Consider the following 20,426-nt stretch of genomic DNA (forward strand, 5'->3'; position numbering starts at 1 on the left):
CAGAGTAAAGTCTATAATGCCTTCTGAACTTTGTGAAGTGTTTTCTTTATAAATACACATTTGAAACTCTTCCCAACAGTTATTAAAACAAGGAGTCACGGTTCTAAAAGCAAAAGGTAACATTTATTTTACAAAAATGTACAGAAAGCTAGGAAAATAAATACATATTTAACACTTACACAAATTAAAATGGTTGTAAACAAACACTTGACGCTCCAACTGAATGTCCTTGGAATGTAAACGGTGAGTATGAAACTGAGTGAAGGAGGGGGATCGGTTAACTGAAAGATATCCTGGCACAAACCTTGACTTTTGGATTTGACTTTTTTAGACAGAAGGCGGAGCTTTCCAGCAAACAGTTTTGAGTGAGTCCTTGAGGTAAATAAAACAATAATTTAAATGTTATTAAAAAGGCTTATAGCTTAATCCAACAGGTTGACTATGGCAGAGTGTTGGAATGACGTGTAAAATAAGCACTGATCCCGTCCAGCTGCCCTCATTTGAGATGCAGTTTTTGCTACGCTTTGTTGTCCAGGGTGACGTTCCCGTCTCTGTCTTTGATCCGGATGCGTCCGGTGGGGTAGTGTGTTTCCTGCCGGCCGTCTGTGTACACCGTCTTCACCGTGCCGTCGGGGTACTCCCTTCTCTTGTAGTCGGCCGTGTGGATCTCCTTCTGGCCCGTGTTGAAGAGGATCTCTTTAGTGCCGTCCCTGAGAGGCAGAATTCACACACAATTGAAGGTGGACGAGACTTTATAACGCTGCGATCATCAGACGTAATAACGGCAGAGCCCTGTACGTACGAGTTGACCTGTATGACGGTCCCGTCCGTCAGCACGCTCTCCTCCCGACCGTTGGGGAACAGATTCTTCACCGTCTGGTCTGGGAACGTGATTTCTTTGCGGCCACCTGGGAAAAGTTTTTCTGGAGTAGAAATAAAAAACAATGTATTGATGAGCGAAACATTGTAAACATCTGTGTTGTTTTCTTTAGTTTTGTTGTTAATTTAATACAAATTAAGCCCCTATATACGAATATATTACATTCAGTTCACTCCCAGACTCACCAGTCTGGTTGTTGGGGAAGTGCAGCACCTCCATTCCATCTGGGTACGTGATGTGTGTCGTCTGAGCCTCAGCGTAGTAATAGACCTGTGAGGAGAGGATGGGTTTTATTTACCTGCTTATTCTAGAAGACTCAGGAGAGGAGGTAGACGTTGGTCACATGTAACCCCCACTGGGTGCAGAGGGGAGGTTGTGTTTAAACCAAGTCCTCACCACTCTCTGGTCGGCTGTGACCTCTTTGGTGTCTCCGTTGAAGAAGGTGACTTTGACCGTCAGTCCGTCCGCTGACACCTCCTTCTTCGTCCCGTTGGGGAATTCGATGAGACGATCGCCTCCAGTCAGAACCTTCTCTGTCTGTGAGATCAGAAGCACCAGACCTCATTCAGGAACTCACAACAAACAGACAAAGTAAGATCAAACTACACATCTTTACAATGGTTGTGACTGAGGTAGCTGCTGGTAATCTTCTGAATATTGTAAACGTCTTGTGCCCTGTGGCTCCATCAACACACAGTTTCAGCTTCCAGGATGTCATACTCTGATGTAGAAAATGACACATATTTCCTCTTCCTCACCTTCCCATCGGGGTGTGTAACGACCTCCTGATCAGACTCTGGCTCGTTGAACTCGCTGCACTCTGGCTCTTGAGGTAGAGATTGTGTTCTCTACATAAGAGGATTTCAAAGACAACAAATATTAAACTGTTACATAAACAAGGACTAGCTAATAAAGAAAAAGAACAAGAGGAGGTATTTGTGTCAGAGGCTGTTGTACCAGAGAGGAGAGAGCAGCACTAACCATGTCTCTCGTTGGAGAGCTGCTGGTTGAGGATTCTTGATTTGGAGATTTGTCCTGACTCGTCCCGGCAGGAATCGATGTCTCGTCTGTTTTGTTGACGGGCAGCAACGATGAGGAAGAGGGGCCGGCACCGGATGGCCTCCTCAGGCTGCTCTTCATCGCTGCTGACAAACCAGACAAAAAACAAATCTGGAATCCATTACACTGTTGAAGGTTTTGGAAGAGTCAGTGATACTTTATATTTGTCATCCTCACACACACCCATTTGTCATGTGATCCCTACCTAGCTAAACTTTGGGGAAAACAAAACTCAAATGGGTTTTTCCAAGGCAAAGCACATCCATAATACAGAACATTTTCATTGATTCTGAACTGAATTCATCTTCAGAACAAACCACACTAATGAAGTTAGGGGTCTGCCAAAGCCTGTAGTTAAAAAACCAATGTGCCTGATATCTTTCCCTAAAATACAGGGATGATTTAGCACCTGAAGTTCCCTGACTGATGTCTCTGGAGCCTCGTCTGATGGCTGCTGCACAGCTGCTTCTCCTGGAGTCCAGAGGAAGCTGAAAACACAGAGAGGTTTCTATGTCATGCCATCAAACTGAAACCTGAAGCTGTAATAATGCTAACAAACATCATACATTATGTGAATTTTGCACCGGTGATCTCTCCCAGTCACAGACACATATTTGCTCAAAAGCTCAGAAACAAATGAAGGTCTGATATTGTTTTTGTGTTATCAGAAATGTAAAATCCTAACCCTACACGAAATATTATCAATAACAAATCATTTAAAGATGCTTACAGCGAATTTCACTCCTTTGGGCACATTGTTCTCAAACATTTTGGGAGCGTCTCTCGTTTCTTTGTCCTTCTCCTCTGAGTTCTTCTTCCAGGCACTCAGGCGGAGCTTTTCCAACATAAGTATCTTAAATAAAAAGAGAAAGTGTGCTTAAACATTTTTAAATAAAAATGATTCAGGAGGAATACCACTTCAGAAGAATCGGAGGATGAAACCCTCTTTATTGTCACATACATGCACACAGCAGAGCACACACAGTGAAATTGGTCCTCTGCATTTAACCCATCCTAGTACTAGGAGCAGTGGGCAGCTATTGTGCAGCGCCCGGGGAGCAATGGGGAGGGGGGATTGGAGGTGTCCGGTGCCTTGCTCAAGGGCACCACAGCAGGGCCTAGGAGGTGAACTGGGACCTCTCCAAGTAGCAGTCCACCTTCCATATTTTCAAGTCTGTTCGGGGACTTGAACCGGCGACCCTACGATTCCCAGTCCAAGCCCCTACTTACTGAGTCACTGCTGGACAGATACAAGTATTCAGCAAAGAGGACAACTTTTAAAAAAGTTTCAAAGGATCTTTCTAAAACAGATGATCCACAGAGGCTCCATTTCCATGTGTGTTATTGTGTGATCAGGATGTGTCTGTTATCGTGATTGTTTGTGACCTCTGACAGTTGTGGTATTACAGATCCAATTTTAAACGCCTGGGAGTAAATGCGTAAAACAGTCAGGGGTGAGGTGGGTACCTCATCCTTTAGGGCGCTCTTCTCTTGGCTCAGGGATTCGATCTGTTGCCGCAGACGGCTGTTGGTGGAGCTCCAGCGACTCTCCCTGCCACTCAGCTCCTCCTGCAGAGAGCTCAGCTGCTGCTTCAACGCCTGCCAGGGACATATTACATCCCTTGTTAGCAAACAGTCGCTTCGTTCACATCCAGCAGATGCATCTTCATTGGAATTTAATTGAAGTTTTGATGAATGTGTATCAGACACAAGCCAACATGTGAACTCACCTGGATTTCCTCTCGTTCCTTCTTGTCAGGTATGGCTCTGGCGGCTGACGCATGCTTCTCAAACAGTTTACGATCCTTCTGCAGCTTCCGGTTCTCCTCCCTCTTATACTCTTCAAACTTAGCCAGCTCCTCTACCTTTGTCTGCTCAAACTCCAGACGCTCTTTCCTACAAAAACAGCAACAAGGTAAGCATCAATAGCAAACAGGGAGAGACAAGGACAAAGTGAAATAATAATATGTGTTGGGAGGGGATTAAAGCGTAAATATTAAGTGATGTATCACCTGAGGTCCTCCTGGTTTTTCTCGTTCTCCTGTCTGAGTCTGGTGAGGGCAGCGTTCTCCTTCTTAAATCTCTCGATCTCTATCTCCAGCTCCACCAGTCTCTCCCTCAGCTGTCGGGACTGGACCTGCTGGACTGGAGATGACAACACACACACAAACATTTTATTGATCAGCCATAAAATATATATTTACAGCTCAGTGATACATCTTAGTGTTTACAGTTCTTTCAGGATTTACAGATGTGGGCTCTGGGCTCTAAGCACTTCTCTATATTTGTTTTCCTGTAATTAAAACCTTTTAAACCTGTCATTTTGTAAAGTTACACCACAATGTTGGAGACGGAAAGAAGAAAGTAGGCAGGAAGGAGTTGTGGATATATTGATGCTTAAATATAAGGATGATAATAATAATGACATTTATGGGATTATGGGAAATAAACATCGTTGAATAAAAATGCAGATAGAGGTTATGTAAATGTGTTTTCTCACCCGTCTCCTCCTCTGGCCTTTTGGACTCAGATGCAACAGAAGGAGGAGGGAGAGGTGCATTCGGGTTCTTTGGCTTCAGCGCGGGGAACAACCTGGTCATGAGCTGGGAGGCAGGAGGAAGCTCTGTTTCCTTTTCCAGCTCCACAACTTTACTGGCGGCCACCTTCCTCAAGAGAGTCTGCATCGGGGGTGGGATCCCGTTGGAAACCGGACTATCTCCTCTACTCTCATTGGCTGTGGCGACTGCGGTGTCCTCCAGGTCGTTCCACGTGTCGTCGTCATCAAACACAACCCCCCCTCGCTGCCTGTCCTCTATCAGAGTCGAGTCGTCGGCGTTGCTCAGGACGCTGTCACTGTCCTCCTCATTTTGTGTCACATCTGAGTCCCTGCAGCTGTCCTCGTCCTGATATGACCGCTTGTCATATGGAGGGTTAGACTGTGCCGGAAAGCAAAGGGTGCTGGGAAACAGACCTGGTTTGACCACTACTTCCTGGTCTTCAAATTCAGAGTCACATGATGAAACATCAGAGATCTCGTGCTTCTCTTCTCGCACATCGTTCAGTTCCGTCTTATCCGTAATGCCGTTTATGAGAGCATCTTCATCGCACTTCATGGAGTTCATTGCCTCATCACTCCCACTGGCTACACCACTGCTCCCCTGACCTGTAGCCTTCGGTGGTGACTTGATGGGGGTGGAGGAGAGCCGTCGTGGGTGGAGCCTCCTGTGCTGCAGGTCCATCTGAAGAACCTGGAAGTACAGAACAGAGCAGAAGCTTTGAAATAAAAGATTTAATAGTCAGCAGGCTAAATATAAAAAGACAAAATCAAGACTGTAGCTATTGGATTATATAAAGCAGAGCACACACTACTTTAAAGACGAACCTTCATGACAAAGGAGGAGTTGGAGGAGAAGGACAGCTCCTCGGCCGCCTGCTCCAGCAGCTCAAACTCTCCCAGCTCCATGTTTTCTATCTGCAGGTCACAGTCCCAGCGGTGGAGCTTCTCCTGGAACGACAACTCAAACGAATCCTGTGGAACTCCGTCTCCTCCGTCTGCCGATTCTCCTCTAGCGACAACACTTCCAGCCTTCCCTGGTGCTCTTAAGATGCCCACCTGTTTGGTTACCGGGTTTGGCTGCATGTGCCTAGCAGCCTGGCCCACGTTTCTATTACTCTGATCCTTTAACTGCCCGGGCTGATGTTGTTTGATTTGTCTACCCTCTGGGTTAGTTTGAAGTGGCTCAGCTTTCTCTGTGTTCTGTCTCTGATGACTACCCAACACCTTCATCCGTGCAGTCTTGCTCTCAAATTTTAAATCCTGAGGTGCTGAGCTGAAACTTCTCTGTCTGTTTTCCTTGTTGAGCGTTGCAGTTTTACGCTGGACAGGAAGTCGCTGGGTGCCGTTTGTGACGCCTTTCTGGAAAGATGAAGGCTCCGAGTTGCTGCGGGAGACAGCTCTGGACTTGAGTTGTGATTTGGGATCTTTCTTCAACTCCATATCTGGTAACGAGGCTTTGCGAGGGTTGGTAAATCTTGAGAGGCCCTCGCCGCGCTTCAGAAAGGCCTTTTTGGGAGGAGCTTGTATAGCGTCCGTATGGCTCTGTGAAAGGGAGGAGACACAATGTGAATTTGGATGTTGTTGCACCTATATGGAGAGGCTATGCTTACAGCTGAATTACCCTAACCCTACTGTACCCCTCAGTGAGCTTTAAATAAAATGTAGGGGACATTGAAGGGGATTAGGGACATTTAGCACTAACTGATGATTTACTTGTTTACTAGTTGTAAGGGGACCTTTGGTATATTCTGACCTGCTGTTGCGGGGCAGACTTCAGTCTCTGCTCCTCCAGCCTCAGCTGCTCCTCCAACAACTCCTCGAAGGTCTTCTTCTGACCCACGATACCCGACTGTATAGGTCTGAAGAAAGACAAAAGTAAACATATGAATACTAAATAACTTCTCAGCATATGAACAGTAAACATAGAGGCCACACTGATGTGTTTCTACTGCTTGAGTAGATTGGTTGATCTCGTTATGCAACTCATTTTAAAACTGAACACAATACTGTACCGTATTTACCTGTCATGAAAGACTTCATCCTTTTCACTGCTGTTTTCTTCAGTCACAGCCAAACCGTTATTTGGAATTAAAGTGTCATCGTGCACATCAAAATGATTAGTAAGGTCACTCTGTTCCTGATCACCCTCTCTGGGGTTCCACGTGCCTGTATGAAACACACAGAGTCAATGCCGAAAGTACAAATACAAAAACTGTGCAAAAGCTGAGGTCACCTTAGGCTTTCCCTCCTCACCCTCTTCCTCCACCTCCACCTCCAGATAATCTTGACCTCTGTGTAGCCGTTCCTGGCTCTGTGCAGGTGAGGACTCTTGTTCCTGTCGAGGGCCTCGGGTTGATTCCTGTGGGACTCCACGGCAGTTTGTGGAGGGGCTGTAAGAGGTGTCGTCCTGCCAGTCTGATTCTGACAGATCTGAAAGTCCTGTCTCATCTGTGAGATAAATAACAGAAATCAAATAATATAATATGTTATCTCGATAATCATAAACACATGCTTATATATATATTTAATGGCACTGGAACATACCGGAATCACTTACATTTAGTTAAGAAAATCCTACTGTTATTGCATCAAAAGATTGGTTAATAGATAAATAACGTAACAACATTTTGCAAGTTATTTTATAGATCATAATTCTTGCATTTCTTGGGAGAATCACAGCAAATACACACACTCTCCAACATATGTACATCTTAAATGAAACTGTCACACTCGTTTTTACCTCCTGCACAGTTCTGAGATCCATCCATCATTCCCAGCAGCCTCTGCTGCTCCTCCTGGAGGCGAAACAGCTCCTCCAACTGATGGGCTTTTAGCTGCTCCTGCATCTGCTGCTGCCATTTCCTCAACTGCACAATAACACACACAATGATATCTAAATGTTACACACTTATCCACAGCAACTCGACGTGTTTTCAGAACCCTTACATATATTTTGACTAGACACTTGGCTTTGTATTAATGTGAATGTAGTGAACCTGTGACTTCATACTGGTGAGGTAGACACTAACTCTACCTCACCACTTTCTAACTTGTAAATGTATTTGTTGCTGTCCATCACACACTGCACATACTGAAGAGGGAACATATTAAAAGTGCTGATTGACTTGCATGCTCACACTTCCAAGTATTTGCTAGCTTTAGTGGAAACACTATTAATAGCAGGTAGAGGCAAGATTGTGTGAGACGGGTCGTAGTGTTAAGCACACAGGAAGCAGTGGTATAATCACCATTTAAGTACACACAAAGAGCCGGAAAGTCACACGTTTAGGACACAACAACAGATTAGCTAAGATAACGCATGTGCTGCTGCAGGGCTATTGTAATTTTGGTTTTGTATCAGCTGATAAAAGATGTAGAGTAAACCTTACTAAAAGAAGATGTCCATTGTAGCAGATTGCATGATGGAGGGAGGTTTCATTAAAACATTATTGGTATGAGACAGCAGATTCTAAAACATAACGTCCTCACCTGTTCAAGCTTCATCATTAGGGGCAGATCCTGCGATTTGGTTGCCATCTCATCCAAACTGTCCAACTCTCCATCTAAATGTCTCACAGAGGACAGACCGTTCACTGGCATGTCAGTCCCAAACCTCTCTCCTCCAGCTGACCGAGTAAATCCATCCACACCCAGGCAGCTGCTGTCTGCTGAGCCGGGCAGAGGGGCGAAATCGGATGCAAAGGAGTCGTCTGGCTCCAGGGAGGAGGAGCCCACGGCAGAGGTGTGCCTCAACGAGCCAGCCAATTCCGGGCACGGGCTCAGGATGACCCCAGCTCTGGTGCTACTTGGCATCCAGCGGGCCACGAAGTCTGCCTGGGAGAAGTGAAGCCCGGCTGGAGATGACATGATGATGACGGCACTGTCTCAGGCTGGGCTTGCTAATCCAGGATTTGGAGAAAGATTATGGTGACAGGTTAATAAGGGTTAATCACACCCTGATTAAATACCGTACAGCAAGCTCAAATGGTGCCAAGATCCAAGAAAACTATATATAAGTTGGTAACCCGTTTACGCAGAAATAACAATTAGCTTTTTTAATAAGGGTCTGGCTTTGACAAGTCAGACCAGGGGTGTCAAAACAACGGCCAGGGGGGCAACTGCAGCCCGAGGTCCATTTTTTATTGTCCCGCAGCAATTTCTAAAAGTATAATGGAATATGGCCCACATATGAAACTTATGCTTGACTTACTTGAAGCATATTCAGTTATCAAGAACGCTTGTCTCTGGTTTAGACGGTTACACGGTAGCGACTCAGCAGGCAGTTTGTTTGGTTAGCAACGGTAAACTAAATCACAGCTGCTTATGAAATATAGCGTCTTAATCATTGACAAAGTGACACAATTTATTAAATGCACTAACCGATAGTGTAATGTTGCTCTGGGTACATTTTTTGTAAATGTATGGTGCATTTAAAAGGCTTCCTTTGGTGATGTGTGTTGTTAGCAGGCTCTTTGAAGGTACATAAAGTTGTGTTAACGGTTGTTACACTGTAGAGACGAGGTAGAAACATTAGCAACATTTGAAAAAGTGTTTAAAACATGACATTTACCTGCAACATGGGCGAGAAACGGTGTCATTGGAGTGAAACGGTGCCAAATAGAAACATAACAAACAGAAATTTCGAAGCCTGCCGCCATGCCAAAACAAAGCCCGCGAGAGTAAACGAATATGACGACGAACCAGATGTTGCATTGTGGGTGATGTAGTTCAACCCTCTTTTCAAACATCAGTTTTGCTAATTTTGTTTAAATGAGCATTTTTGTTTATTATAAACGACCATAACAGTTATTTGTTATCAATGTAATATTTACATGGAATATATATATCTCTTTTTTTAATAGTTTAGAATTATATCCGGTGCAACGTCTCTCTTGCAAAAAGGGTTTCACAATAAAAGTCACTGAGCTAATACAATCTAGCAACTGTTTACTTTTCATTTTGTATACTTAATATCTGGTGTAGTCTACTTGCTTTTCATATTTCCATCGTCTTATCTTTACCTTTATGGCAATCCAAAGTGAGTTGTATCTAAAAATGTGTACGTCGAAGTTTATTCTGGTATGTAAATACCGGATGTGTTTTCTGACTGTCGCGATTGGTTCATACGAACATTTTAACTGTCATGTTCAGGCAACTGAAACTGAAGTGAATGTGTCAGGACAATGGAGAAGATTTTATGTTCTGTGCACGGTAAGTCATAATAAGTTAATGGTAGTGAAGTGTTTCTTATCGAAATATGAAGTTAAACATTGTGTTTAGTTACCGAAAGTCATTTATGCTTGAAATGCGCGTGAAAAGGCACGTTATGTTGATGGTCCGAATTAACGAACCAAATGTGTCACCGCATTTTCGTTGCTGTCTTGTTCCGTAAAGAAAGTTAAGCTAAATGTCAACATCTCTTTCTCAATGTCCCCCATTCAGGCGGCCTATGTTTGCTAAAAACAGGCGTCAAAGATGGACCCAGTAAAGGCAAAAGCTTCTACGTCTGCGTTGACCAGCAAGGCTGTGATTTCTGTCATGTGGCCAGGTAATCTCACATCACCTACATTACATTTCATTTCACTGTCACTTTTTATCCAAATCCACCTATAATACGTGGAATCAACCCTGAGCACACGAATTCCGACCAGCTTTCTTCAAATACTGCAAATGCACTAGCTTAAAGTGCTACTACATGAGGTTAACCCTAATACAGTTTGTCACAACACAGAGAAACTTCTCAAAAGCAGCTCAGTCCCTCCCATGCAGTCTAGAATTCAGATCCATCCAAAAGTAAAAACAATTCCTTACATATCCCTGAGACCAATTTAGAGAGGATATCGAAAGTCAAGGGTGAATCCAATCAACTCCGCATGCAGTGACATGATTAAAAAAAACTGTATTATTGTGAAAAAAGCTAGATGTCCCTCAAAGGTATGTCCCTACTCTCCTATCTCGAAACATCAATACTTCTCATAGGCACACACTGATATGGTAGTGCTATTCACATTGGTATTCAATTATAATCCCCTCATATAAGCCATTATTTTATACATTCTGGGTCATGTCATTGTCAAATACAACTGGCATACAAGTAGAGTTGGTTGGCAAATTCTAGATTTTACTCCTTTAATTTTGTGGTTAGTAGAGAACAGTAGTGGTGTTAGTGCACAGATGTGTGTTCCTGTTTTTTTTTTAAACTTTATTATCGGCACCTATAGCATCCCACCGTCCCACTGCCTCCAACATGAAGATGCGATGGTGGAGCTCCAAGCCCTCACCTACAATCTACAACAGCAGAGCCACAGGTGGGTGGATTGTTTCCAAAACAGGATATAACAAAACAAAATGAAAAGTAAAACCTGTTGCAGTTTTACATTAACATTAGGCAGTTTGAACTAAGTCCATTCTCCTTTTGCAGGTTGTTCTACAGGTGCATTGAGGGTAAAAAGGCAGGCCATAAGTGGTGTGGGAATGTGCCTTGGACTGCAGTAAGATATACATACAGCTTTATTTGTATACTTTAAACACCTTTCTTCAATCATAAATCTTAACACACTTATGTTCAGAAACGTATGTTGAATTGATTTCATGATTTCCAAAGAGACCACATATGTCAGATATAACTGAAGATGGGGAAAATGTAATTTAGGGGCTTAAATCATTGCTTATACAATCCTTAAATCAAAGTCTGCAACCCATTTTTAAAAAAAAACTTTAAAAAAACACTTTTTGTCTTCCATCATTGCAGCCAGAGAAAGAAAAGAGAAACCCTCTATCTTACACCCAGCCCTCTTGTCTGCCGCCCGTCCAAAACCCCTTTAAAGCCTCCGGCAAGACGGACAAGGATTCTGAGTGGAGAAGGATGCAACAGCGTGGAGCTGGTGAGAAAAGAAGAGAGGAGAAAGACCGCAAGCCAAGTCACCAGACTGAGGGAAGAGATGGCTTTCAGAAAGAAAATGTGGAGGTGGCTGGAGAAAAGGTGAATCCAGAAGACTCTTACCAAGGTAAACCACTTCCACCAGGGATGAAGATCAAGAAGAGACTATCCGATGAGGAGAGAAACAGTTTGAAAGCAAACGATGTGGAAAATAATAAAGATAAGGTGCAAGAAAAGACTAAAGAGCACCAGCCCAAGCAAGGAGAAACAGTTTCTACCTCCAATGTTAAGGGTGTTCACCCCCACAAGGTAAATACAACTTTACAAGATCCTCTTCAGGAGTCACCCCAGCATCCGAACAATGGTGAAACCTCTCTGGTGGAACAAACCAAGCCTACTGTGAAAGAGAGCGTTTCTAAATCTATATCTGGTAATATCATCCCAGTGTCCAGTGACTCTGACAACACCAGGAACACCAAACCAACCAAACCAACACAACCAGAGGATGAAGAGGATGATGATGATGTAGTGGTGGTGTCCGTGAAACCTGCGACTCAGAAACCTCCTCCTGTTGCTGCGGTTCAAAAGACCCTGACCACCTTCTCTGGGTTCCAGCCTAAAGGTCAACAGGAGGATCCCAAAGGGATGCACACCCTGCTCACTGCTCAACTCCAACAGAAAAAGGTAAGTAAATGACTAAATGTAAAATACAACATTTGTGGTAATTTATGGCAATTGTTTGTTTGATAAGTGCTGGATAAATTAATGTTATACTTAATTAGTATGATTGAAGGAACAGTATATCTGACTCTGTAGACAGGGAGACGGACCTTATTCTTTGGGTTTTAAACAAATGAATTACAGATGTTGTCCTCAGGTTGCATTTCCTGTCTGTCCTCTTGACTTATTATCTTCCTCCTCAGGCGACTCTCTCTGTGGTGAATCTGGCGGCTCTGCCAGACAAAGGGGAGAGGTTGAGGACTCAGGTGAAAGAGCTGGAGGACGCTCTGGAGTCCTTGAAGCTCTGTGCTGCTGCTCAGCCTGGTAACTCACTCCCTGTACAGTAGGAATAATATAAATATATATATATATATATATAATGTTATAAACACACCTCTTCATTTTATTGCTGTTGTAAGAAACAAAAAGTTTTTTAATGATAAATATGGTTCATAGTTTCTGACCACTGCAAATGAAATGTATTTTTTTCAGGTTCCGATGGTGGACATAAAAGTGGTGATGCTCTTCCAAGTAGCAGCCAGGTAAACCCTTTCGCCCGGCAGGGAGGCACCATCCTGCTCCCAGCACCGGGCCTATCCCATCACCAGGCCTCCGGCAACTCCCTGGAGCTCCAGCTGAGCCAGGGTCACGCCCAGATGCATGGAGGTAGTTTGAACATGAACTAGAAAAGTATTTCTGTGGCTGTTTTAGGAATTCAGTTAGACCATATCAGTTTTATTCAACACATGAACCTTGCGTATTCTGAAAATCTGGCTCTTTTTCTTTAGATTTATTTCCTCCTCTACTGCATTAGTTGTATCTTTTGTGTGAACACCCTCACTCATAGTCATCTTTGTTTCTAGGGGTGACACAGTCCTTTTACGGCGGCAGGATGACTAACAACCGTCTACTGGCGGTAAAAGATGCCACCTGCCAGGCCATCGACCATCTCCACAAATCCCTGGAGTCCTGCCCCAACGCTGAGGCCGAGGTCCCTGACCCCAAGGGCATCAAGGTTACACACTCTTACTATCTGACACCAAAAACTTCAGAGAAAGATGTATTTATTTCTGCTGTTTGAGGATATAATTTATATTTGAACCACATCTTAGTTTCTCTAATAGTTTTAGAAAGAAATTCTTATGAAATATTGCTGAGATTTGCCTTTGCAGTTGGCTATAATAGCGGAACCTCCATGCCCTCTTCCGATTGGTCGTTTATATTGTTTTGCTGTGATTGGTTGTTCAGGTGACTCTCCTGGCCCATCAGAGGAGAGCTTTGGCCTGGCTGCTCTGGAGGGAGACTCAAAATCCCTGTGGAGGAATTCTGGGTATGGGAATTATTTTCTATATTATCTATTATATAATTAAAGTTGAGTGATTTTTACAGTAAGTCAGACATGTAATTTAACCGAATTTGACAAACTATGAACAAAATATGTGTTTTTATCAGGCCTCAAATTGTAATTGTGTCTTCATTATTTGCTCTTTTTGCTCTTTCTGGATTCAGCGGATGACATGGGTCTGGGGAAAACCCTAACAATGATTGCTCTCATACTGGCCAAGAACATCGAAGCAAAAGGGGAGGTTAAAAAGAAGGAAGAGGAGAAGGCTGCGGGCTGGATCTCCAAAACTGGTGATTAAATATCGTCACAGTCTTTGCTTTCTAATGATAGAACAGAGCGCAATACCCTTTGTACAGTTCATATTTAAATAAGATAATACTTCTCTGTGTTCTGGAGGGGAAATGTTATTATTCAGAGTATGCAAGTTTTGATCAGTCCGTTTGATGACCACGCAGACTCCAGCCTCGTGGCCTCTAAAGGCACTCTGATCATCTGTCCCGCCTCCCTGATCCATCACTGGAAGATGGAGATTGAAAGACATGTGAAGGCAGGCAAGCTGACGGTGTACCTGTACCACGGGCCCAACCGCGAGAGAAGTGCCAAAGTGTGAGGGAACCACACACACATTCACACTTACACACAACACTGTCTTTACTACCCTATTTTGTAATAAACTTGATACCCAGGCTTGAGGCAAACAAAACGATTTAATATGTAAAAGGCTTCAACACTTAAACAGAAATGTCCTTCCAGTTTAAAGTGTTGGTAAAGCAGACACAGGGTCAAACTGAATGAAGTGTTCTCTGTACTCCATCAGGCTGGCAGGTTATGATGTGGTGGTGACCACTTACAGTTTGGTCTCTAAGGAGGCGCCTGTCCAGAAGGAGGACGCTGAGAAACCCAGCAAAGATGCTGATCATGTGGTAAGGAATACTAGTGTGTGTGTATATGTGAAAGCAGCACTTCTGTTTTCATTTATCAGCTTTAGAGTTTAACATTCAGCCTGTCCGGTGTGAATAAGACACAGTTACACTAAAGACGCTGGCAGACGCTTCATTACTCGTGTGGTTTTCCTCAGCCGTCAAACTCAGGTCCTCTCATGCGAGTGACCTGGGCCCGGCTGGTTCTGGACGAAGGCCACAACATCAAAAACCCAAATGTGCAGACCTCCGTGGCTGTTTGTAAGCTGAGAGCCCGTGCACGCTGGGCCGTCACCGGGACACCCATCCAGAACAACCTGCTGGACATGTACTCGCTGCTCAAGTAAGAACACGTTTGAAATCTTACCGGCAGAAATGCTTCCTCTGTTTTGCAATGGGAGGCACTATTACCAGTAAGACAAGTGTGTTTAATAATAGTGTTATTAAGCCTTTTAAAGTGTGTTGAACTAATACATAAAGTCTGTGATTTCTGTATAATAAATGTCAGATTTTGTTCATGTAAGGTGCTCTGTACATCAAAGTAAATTGGCAAACGTTAAACCTAGAATACAATTGAATACAAACAGCTATCCAAGTAGATTAAACCTCTAGCAATGAAGCAAATTCGCAAGTCTTAAACTGATCATTTGATTTTCTGAATTGAGAAATGTCCACGAGGTGGCGCTATAGAGTTAACTTTACAGACCGAAATCTATTCAATACTATTTGATATATGAGAGAAACATACACTCCTCTGAAATCATCAGCTCGACCGTGTGAACAAAATGATCAGTTGGATATAGAAAAGACTCAACCTTAAAAATGTGTGTTTATTAACCAGCCAACATCCTCTCTGTAAAATCCTGCTTTTATTCTGAAAATGATTTAGACCTTGCAGTTTATTTATTTTAATGAAGTTGTTTTTATTCAACTACTCTGTCTGTCCTCCAGGTTTCTGCGCTGTGCTCCATTTGACGAGTACAAACTGTGGAAGGCTCAGGTAGATAACGGCTCCAAAAGAGGCAGAGAGAGACTCAACATCCTGACCAGGACTCTGCTGCTGCGAAGAACCAAAACCGAGCGGGACTCCTCGGGAAACCCTCTGGTAGGAACAGACAAACCTTCGTCTTTGGCAAACAGATGGGACTCCCTGCAGGCTACAGCTAAGGTGTTCTGACTTTTGATTCTGGCTGAAGTGACCTGTTGAATGTTTCAGGTGTCTCTTCCTGATCGTACCTGCGAGGTGCACCAACTCAAACTGTCAAAGGATGAACAGGCTGTGTACGATGTGGTCTTTGCCCAATCCAGGTAAAACAACAAAGGATTGATTCAAAAACAGATCCCATCCCTGGTTAGATGGATTAATAGAATGGTGATTTGCTCTTTTCCTCCAGATCTACTCTGCAGAACTACCTGAAGAGACATGAAGATAAGGACGTGGGAAAGGGAAATGCTTCCAGTTCCAATCCCTTCGACAAAGGTGAGATAATTGTTGTACAGATAACTCCTAAACAAAGCTTTTAGAAATACTTTGTTTTCTAAAAAAAGAACCATGCCTGACGAACCCACCGGCATGCTGTGGTTTAAGGTAAGTGTTACAAAGTGTTACCTTTTTACTAACCGTGGTGTGTGTGTGTGTGTGTGTGTGTGTGTGTGTGTTTTTTCTCCCCAGTGGCCCAGGAGTTCGGTATGTCGGACTCGGCTGCCTCCAGTTCCCAGCAGCCTCAGCAGCCTCAGCAGGCGTCCAGCACCGTCCACATCCTGTCCCTGCTGCTGCGCCTCAGGCAGTGCTGCTGTCACCTGTCACTTCTTAAGAAGGTACACACACACACACACACACACACACACACACGCTTTAACTCAGTTTTCTCTTCAATCTAAAAGCCTACCCACAAACAACTGCTTACCACAAACAGTCCCTGACCTCCTCGTCTCTCTCTCTCTGCTCAGACTCTTGACACGTCGGAGCTGCAGGGAGACGGGATCGTCTTGTCTCTTGAGGAGCAGCTCAACGCTCTGTCCCTCTCCTCCATCCCCTCCCCATCAGACCCTCAACACACTGACACTGTGGCCCTGAATGGCACTCGCTTCCCCTCAAAGCTGTTTGAAGACACCAGTGAGAGCACCAAGGTGGGCGTCCTTTGTGCACGGCATCCTAACTCGGCAATTAACCCAGCGAAAGGGAGAATGTGTCTGATATCTGCTGGATGGTTATTGTTTTATTCGCAGAAGGTTCGGCCCTTCTGTAGCCACTACATTATTTTCAAAAGTCGAGATAAATAATGAGAAGTCATTGCTTGACAGCAGATGAAGCCACATAGCTGTAAATGCTACATGTAGAAAGTGAATGCATATTGGACCACTTCCTGTCAGTGGTGTTATTTCATTAAGATTTTATCAACAAATGAACCAATTAATTTTTCCAGATTGCTGCTATTGTTTCGGAACTGAATGCAATCAGAGAGAAGAGCGATGATCAGAAAAGGTAAGAATTCAATTTCAGAATGACCTCTTTTGTTTTTCTGAATACTTTTTTATTCTTATTTTATTGCAACAACTCTAAGAGAACCATTACATTTTACCGTCATGTGAAATCTACTTGTTGTTCCTCTCCTCTGGTAATGTGTAGCGTCATCGTGTCCCAGTGGACCAGCATGCTGAAAATCGTAGCCGTTCACTTGCGTCAGATGGGCCTCAGGTACGCTGTCATCGACGGGACGGTCAACCCCAAACGCCGAATGGACCTGGTGGAAGAATTCAACACTAACCCAGACGGACCGCAGGTACATCTCCATCAAAACTGTAGACTTGCATGTTTATGAAGTCAAATGTAAATACCTAGTTGAAGAACGTCCCTAAAGTTCTGCTTTGATCAAGCTGGACTTGAACAATTAACATATTGAGATTAAATGCAAAAAATATTAAAAATCCAAATATTTCTTTTTCTCTGCAAAAGGTGATGCTAGTGTCTCTTTGTGCTGGAGGGGTCGGACTTAATCTTGTTGGTGGAAATCACCTCTTTCTCATTGACATGCACTGGTGAGACACACACAAAACCTAAAGACACTCTTCTGTAGTGACTTTGTCCTCACAAACGGATCAATGTGTAATGTTTCTAATGAAGTGAGTTTTTTTGTTGACACGTTCAGGTTAAGAAAGGTTGATATTCTAACCTCTGAATACTTTTTTAACTCGGACAGGAACCCAGCCCTGGAGGATCAGGCCTGTGACCGGATCTACAGAGTTGGACAAAGGAAAGATGTCACAATCCACAGGTAACAAATGATCATGAATTCAGTATCTCTGTGGGTGCTCATCATTTCCATTGCAAGAGGCAGTATCTAATTGAACAGAATACAAAACACCAGTACAGTTTAATAGCAGTTTATTATTATAAAATACTCTTATTAAATGAATGCATCTAAATGATTCATATGTAATAATATATTTAACATTGGAAGTATTAAAATGGCAAAATAAAAATATACCATCTTTGCAAAAGGCATGGAAACTACAGGAACCTTGCTTTATGTTATTGGGCAATGCAGAAAGATCAAATGTTTTGTAAATAGGTATTTCAGCACAAATCTTACTTCATCTAAGGCATTATCTTTCTGGCTTATTTCCAGAGAACATAAGTATAGTGAAAGTGAATGAGCTTTTAAAAGCCTTAGCTTGCTTTACTCCCAAAAAAGTCATTGTAATACTCAATGGATAGGGGGGCTGTTATCAGACCCATAAATCCTTTATTCTCGATGTACATTGTTACAGCGAAGTATAAGTAGCGGCATCATTAAACCTAATAATAGAGATAATAATTTGCATATTAGAGGCTTAAAATGATTGTGTAAATGCAGCATTTGTATGATATGTTTTATCTTATACATTATGAGTGTAAAAGGTTGCATTTTATGGTTTTACATTTACAATAATATTGTGGAGGTAAGAATAAATGTTGCCTAAAGCGGAGATCAAGTTTAAATTGTTTGTCATATAGGCAGCAACCCACAGATTGATTCATTTTGACCAAAATCATCTCTAAATTGGACCCAAATTGAATCTTCCTCATTGGTAGTTGTCTGTTTGTCATAAGTATGTAATAGTTTGGTATATGTATGTATGTGTATGTATATATATATGTGTGTGTGTGTGTGTGTGTGTAATCAAATAGTGCTGTGTCTCCAGGTTTGTGTGTGACGGCACAGTAGAGGATAAGATCTCCACGCTGCAGGGGAAGAAGAAGGAGCTGGCCCAGAACGTGCTCTCAGGAAAGGGAAGCACCTTCACCAAACTCTCCCTGGCTGACCTCAGGATCATCTTTGGTGTCTGAGAGGGGAGAGTACTGTGGGGGAAATGTCACACTTTATCACCTTCGGGTAAAATGCTTTCCAAAGATCTATCTGCATCTCAAGTGCTTTACAAAATGTTATTGGACTTACTGTGCCTCAACATTTTATTTGGAGGTTTCCGTTACGTTACAAAAAATATCTGATGCTGCTTTTGCCTCGATTTGTTGCTCGAGGTCAAATCTGTTTCTTAAATGATGCTCAGTTATTTTATTCATTTATTGAGAGGCACATGTACGTAGCTGTATAGAAGAGGAAATGTGAAAATCCTAATTAAAGAAGCCATTTCCACCGACAGTCACACCTTCCGATTCAAGCATGTCTTAACATATTTTAAGATTAGTCAACAAAGTGAAGTTCACGAAGACAACAGTTGCATTCAGATAGAATTCAAAGTTCTCTGCTTCACATAGTACTTAATATTCGCTGATTATGTATTATGCTGCTCCTGAATACACTACTACATCTGTATTTACTGGCTGCAGAGGTGTGGTATTGTCCAGTATGATGCTTTAAATCACGTCTTTATGTTATAATAAGTGTTGCAAATAATTTGGTAATATTCAAAATTGGTGTGTGTATGTTTTCCTATCTTTTATTATTTTAAACCACAGGCTGACTCATCATTGGAGTGTGGCAAATATTTACTTTTATTTGTGTCTCTCTGTATTTCTTTTCCTTTTCTAAACCGTTCACAGGCGATTATTTTATATTTTTTGTTTTGTTTAATTGATGATTTTCATAAACCAGTTGATTTGAATAATGGAAGTTAATGTGACTGCTTATTGTCATTTCAATAGTAACTTAATTTGGATTGATCATTTGAATTGTTTATAAATTAGGTCAAGATGTACGGCAAGTCGTTTTAAAACAATAAACCTGAATTGGCACTTTACAATGCTGCCAAGATAGATGTTGCTTGTTCTTCACTTTTTAACAGATGGTATATAATATATAGATTTTTACATGTGCTATACCTGATGTGTGAATATGAAGTTGGTGTTTGTTTATAATTGATTTTGGAGCCTGGAAATATACGGTGCTCTGTGGATATAATGCAGTATATTCAGAAGACCTTCTGACCACAAGCAGTTGGATTGAGTTTCACTTAGCTAAATTACCATTAATCTGCTATTTTGAGTTAGTTGTGTGTTATAATAAAATGGTATATAGGAGATGTTAATGTATATGCTTTTATAAACATGTACAGATTGCATCAGGTGCTTCCCTTGATGTTTTAAAACCTGTCCCTCTGTGGAGTCCACCATGTTTTCATTGTTTATGCTGTTAAAATCCACAGGGAAGCTTAATGTCCATGCTGCCTTTACGAAACCTCGGGATTTTTCTCCCCCAACGTGTTAAATACCGACAGTATTGCGGCGGTAGTAGAATCCACAGTTCAGAAAAATATATTCTACTTTTAAAACTGGCAGTCTTTTAAATCAGGCAGTTCAAATGTGTCCTTAATGGGAACCTGTTAACCATGTTAGACAAAGGTGGTTAAAACAATCCGACTGAGTTAAATGATTGCTATCGCGTTTTTGTCTGTTATTTTAATGTGTTTAATGGTTGAATGATTACTGCTGTGTATCGCAAATCACATACTGTTATCACGCTCTGAAGTTCGGACAAAAACTTTTAAAATTGAAATGGTAAAAGTGAGGTCTGGGATTCCCGAGGTTTTGAGCAGCATTTGAATGCATCGTTGCGTGATAAGAA

At 42.5% G+C, this 20,426-nt stretch overlaps 2 protein-coding genes across 6 annotated transcripts; one reads left to right on the forward strand and one right to left on the reverse strand.

Moving 5' to 3' along the window:
- Window positions 1-101: 101 nt before the first annotated feature.
- cenpj (centromere protein J) lies at window positions 102-9,185 on the reverse strand. 3 transcript variants are annotated; one of them, XM_063888314.1, is made up of 19 exons: window positions 9,067-9,185; window positions 7,986-8,395; window positions 7,237-7,363; window positions 6,750-6,944; window positions 6,518-6,662; window positions 6,250-6,355; window positions 5,322-6,038; window positions 4,440-5,187; window positions 3,952-4,084; window positions 3,670-3,835; window positions 3,407-3,538; window positions 2,670-2,792; window positions 2,349-2,427; window positions 1,862-2,022; window positions 1,639-1,728; window positions 1,277-1,417; window positions 1,066-1,150; window positions 803-923; window positions 102-710 (listed from the first exon to the last, which is right to left on the reverse strand). In XM_063888314.1, the coding sequence occupies exons 2-19, from the start codon at window positions 8,361-8,363 to the stop codon at window positions 518-520; spliced, it is 3,840 nt and encodes a 1,279-aa protein (XP_063744384.1). In that variant the 5' UTR covers window positions 8,364-8,395; window positions 9,067-9,185; the 3' UTR covers window positions 102-517. The 3 variants fall into 3 exon arrangements, with proteins under 3 accessions (XP_063744384.1, XP_063744383.1, XP_063744385.1); XM_063888313.1 differs by having other exon boundaries at window positions 1,862-2,025; XM_063888315.1 differs by lacking the exons at window positions 102-710; window positions 1,066-1,150 and having other exon boundaries at window positions 798-923; window positions 1,179-1,417; window positions 1,862-2,025.
- ttf2 (transcription termination factor, RNA polymerase II) lies at window positions 8,780-19,620 on the forward strand. 3 transcript variants are annotated; one of them, XM_063888317.1, is made up of 24 exons: window positions 8,780-8,797; window positions 9,648-9,707; window positions 9,939-10,044; window positions 10,718-10,804; window positions 10,918-10,987; window positions 11,248-12,060; window positions 12,300-12,420; window positions 12,589-12,762; window positions 12,960-13,111; window positions 13,345-13,426; window positions 13,606-13,731; window positions 13,897-14,047; window positions 14,259-14,364; window positions 14,520-14,704; window positions 15,313-15,466; window positions 15,578-15,669; window positions 15,756-15,841; window positions 16,034-16,179; window positions 16,312-16,491; window positions 16,788-16,846; window positions 16,991-17,144; window positions 17,318-17,400; window positions 17,562-17,636; window positions 18,547-19,620. In XM_063888317.1, exons 2-24 carry the CDS (start codon window positions 9,680-9,682, stop codon window positions 18,689-18,691), a joined length of 3,375 nt encoding a protein of 1,124 aa, XP_063744387.1. In that variant the 5' UTR covers window positions 8,780-8,797; window positions 9,648-9,679; the 3' UTR covers window positions 18,692-19,620. The 3 variants fall into 3 exon arrangements, with proteins under 3 accessions (XP_063744387.1, XP_063744386.1, XP_063744388.1); XM_063888316.1 differs by lacking the exon at window positions 8,780-8,797 and having other exon boundaries at window positions 9,623-9,707; XM_063888318.1 differs by lacking the exons at window positions 8,780-8,797; window positions 17,318-17,400 and having other exon boundaries at window positions 9,623-9,707.
- Window positions 19,621-20,426: the final 806 nt, after the last annotated feature.

Source organism: Eleginops maclovinus, chromosome 7 (genome assembly GCF_036324505.1).
Source record: "Eleginops maclovinus isolate JMC-PN-2008 ecotype Puerto Natales chromosome 7, JC_Emac_rtc_rv5, whole genome shotgun sequence".
NCBI classification, from domain to species: Eukaryota; Metazoa; Chordata; class Actinopteri; order Perciformes; family Eleginopidae; genus Eleginops; species Eleginops maclovinus.

Excerpts from the sequence above, each read along its gene's own strand:
- ttf2 (XM_063888317.1), top strand. The coding sequence starts at position 9,680 with ATGGAGAAGATTTTATGTTCTGTGCACG. Across the intron at positions 15,467-15,577 it reads ACTCCTCGGGAAACCCTCTG|GTGTCTCTTCCTGATCGTAC; the intron begins GTAGGAACAGAC and ends TGAATGTTTCAG. Across the intron at positions 16,492-16,787 it reads ACACCAGTGAGAGCACCAAG|ATTGCTGCTATTGTTTCGGA; the intron begins GTGGGCGTCCTT and ends TAATTTTTCCAG.
- cenpj (XM_063888313.1), bottom strand. The coding sequence starts at position 8,363 with ATGTCATCTCCAGCCGGGCTTCACTTCTCCCAGGCAGACTTCGTGGCC. Across the intron at positions 6,663-6,749 it reads GGTGGAGGTGGAGGAAGAGG|GCACGTGGAACCCCAGAGAG; the intron begins GTGAGGAGGGAA and ends TGTTTCATACAG. Across the intron at positions 5,188-5,321 it reads ACTCCTCCTTTGTCATGAAG|GTTCTTCAGATGGACCTGCA; the intron begins GTTCGTCTTTAA and ends CTGTACTTCCAG.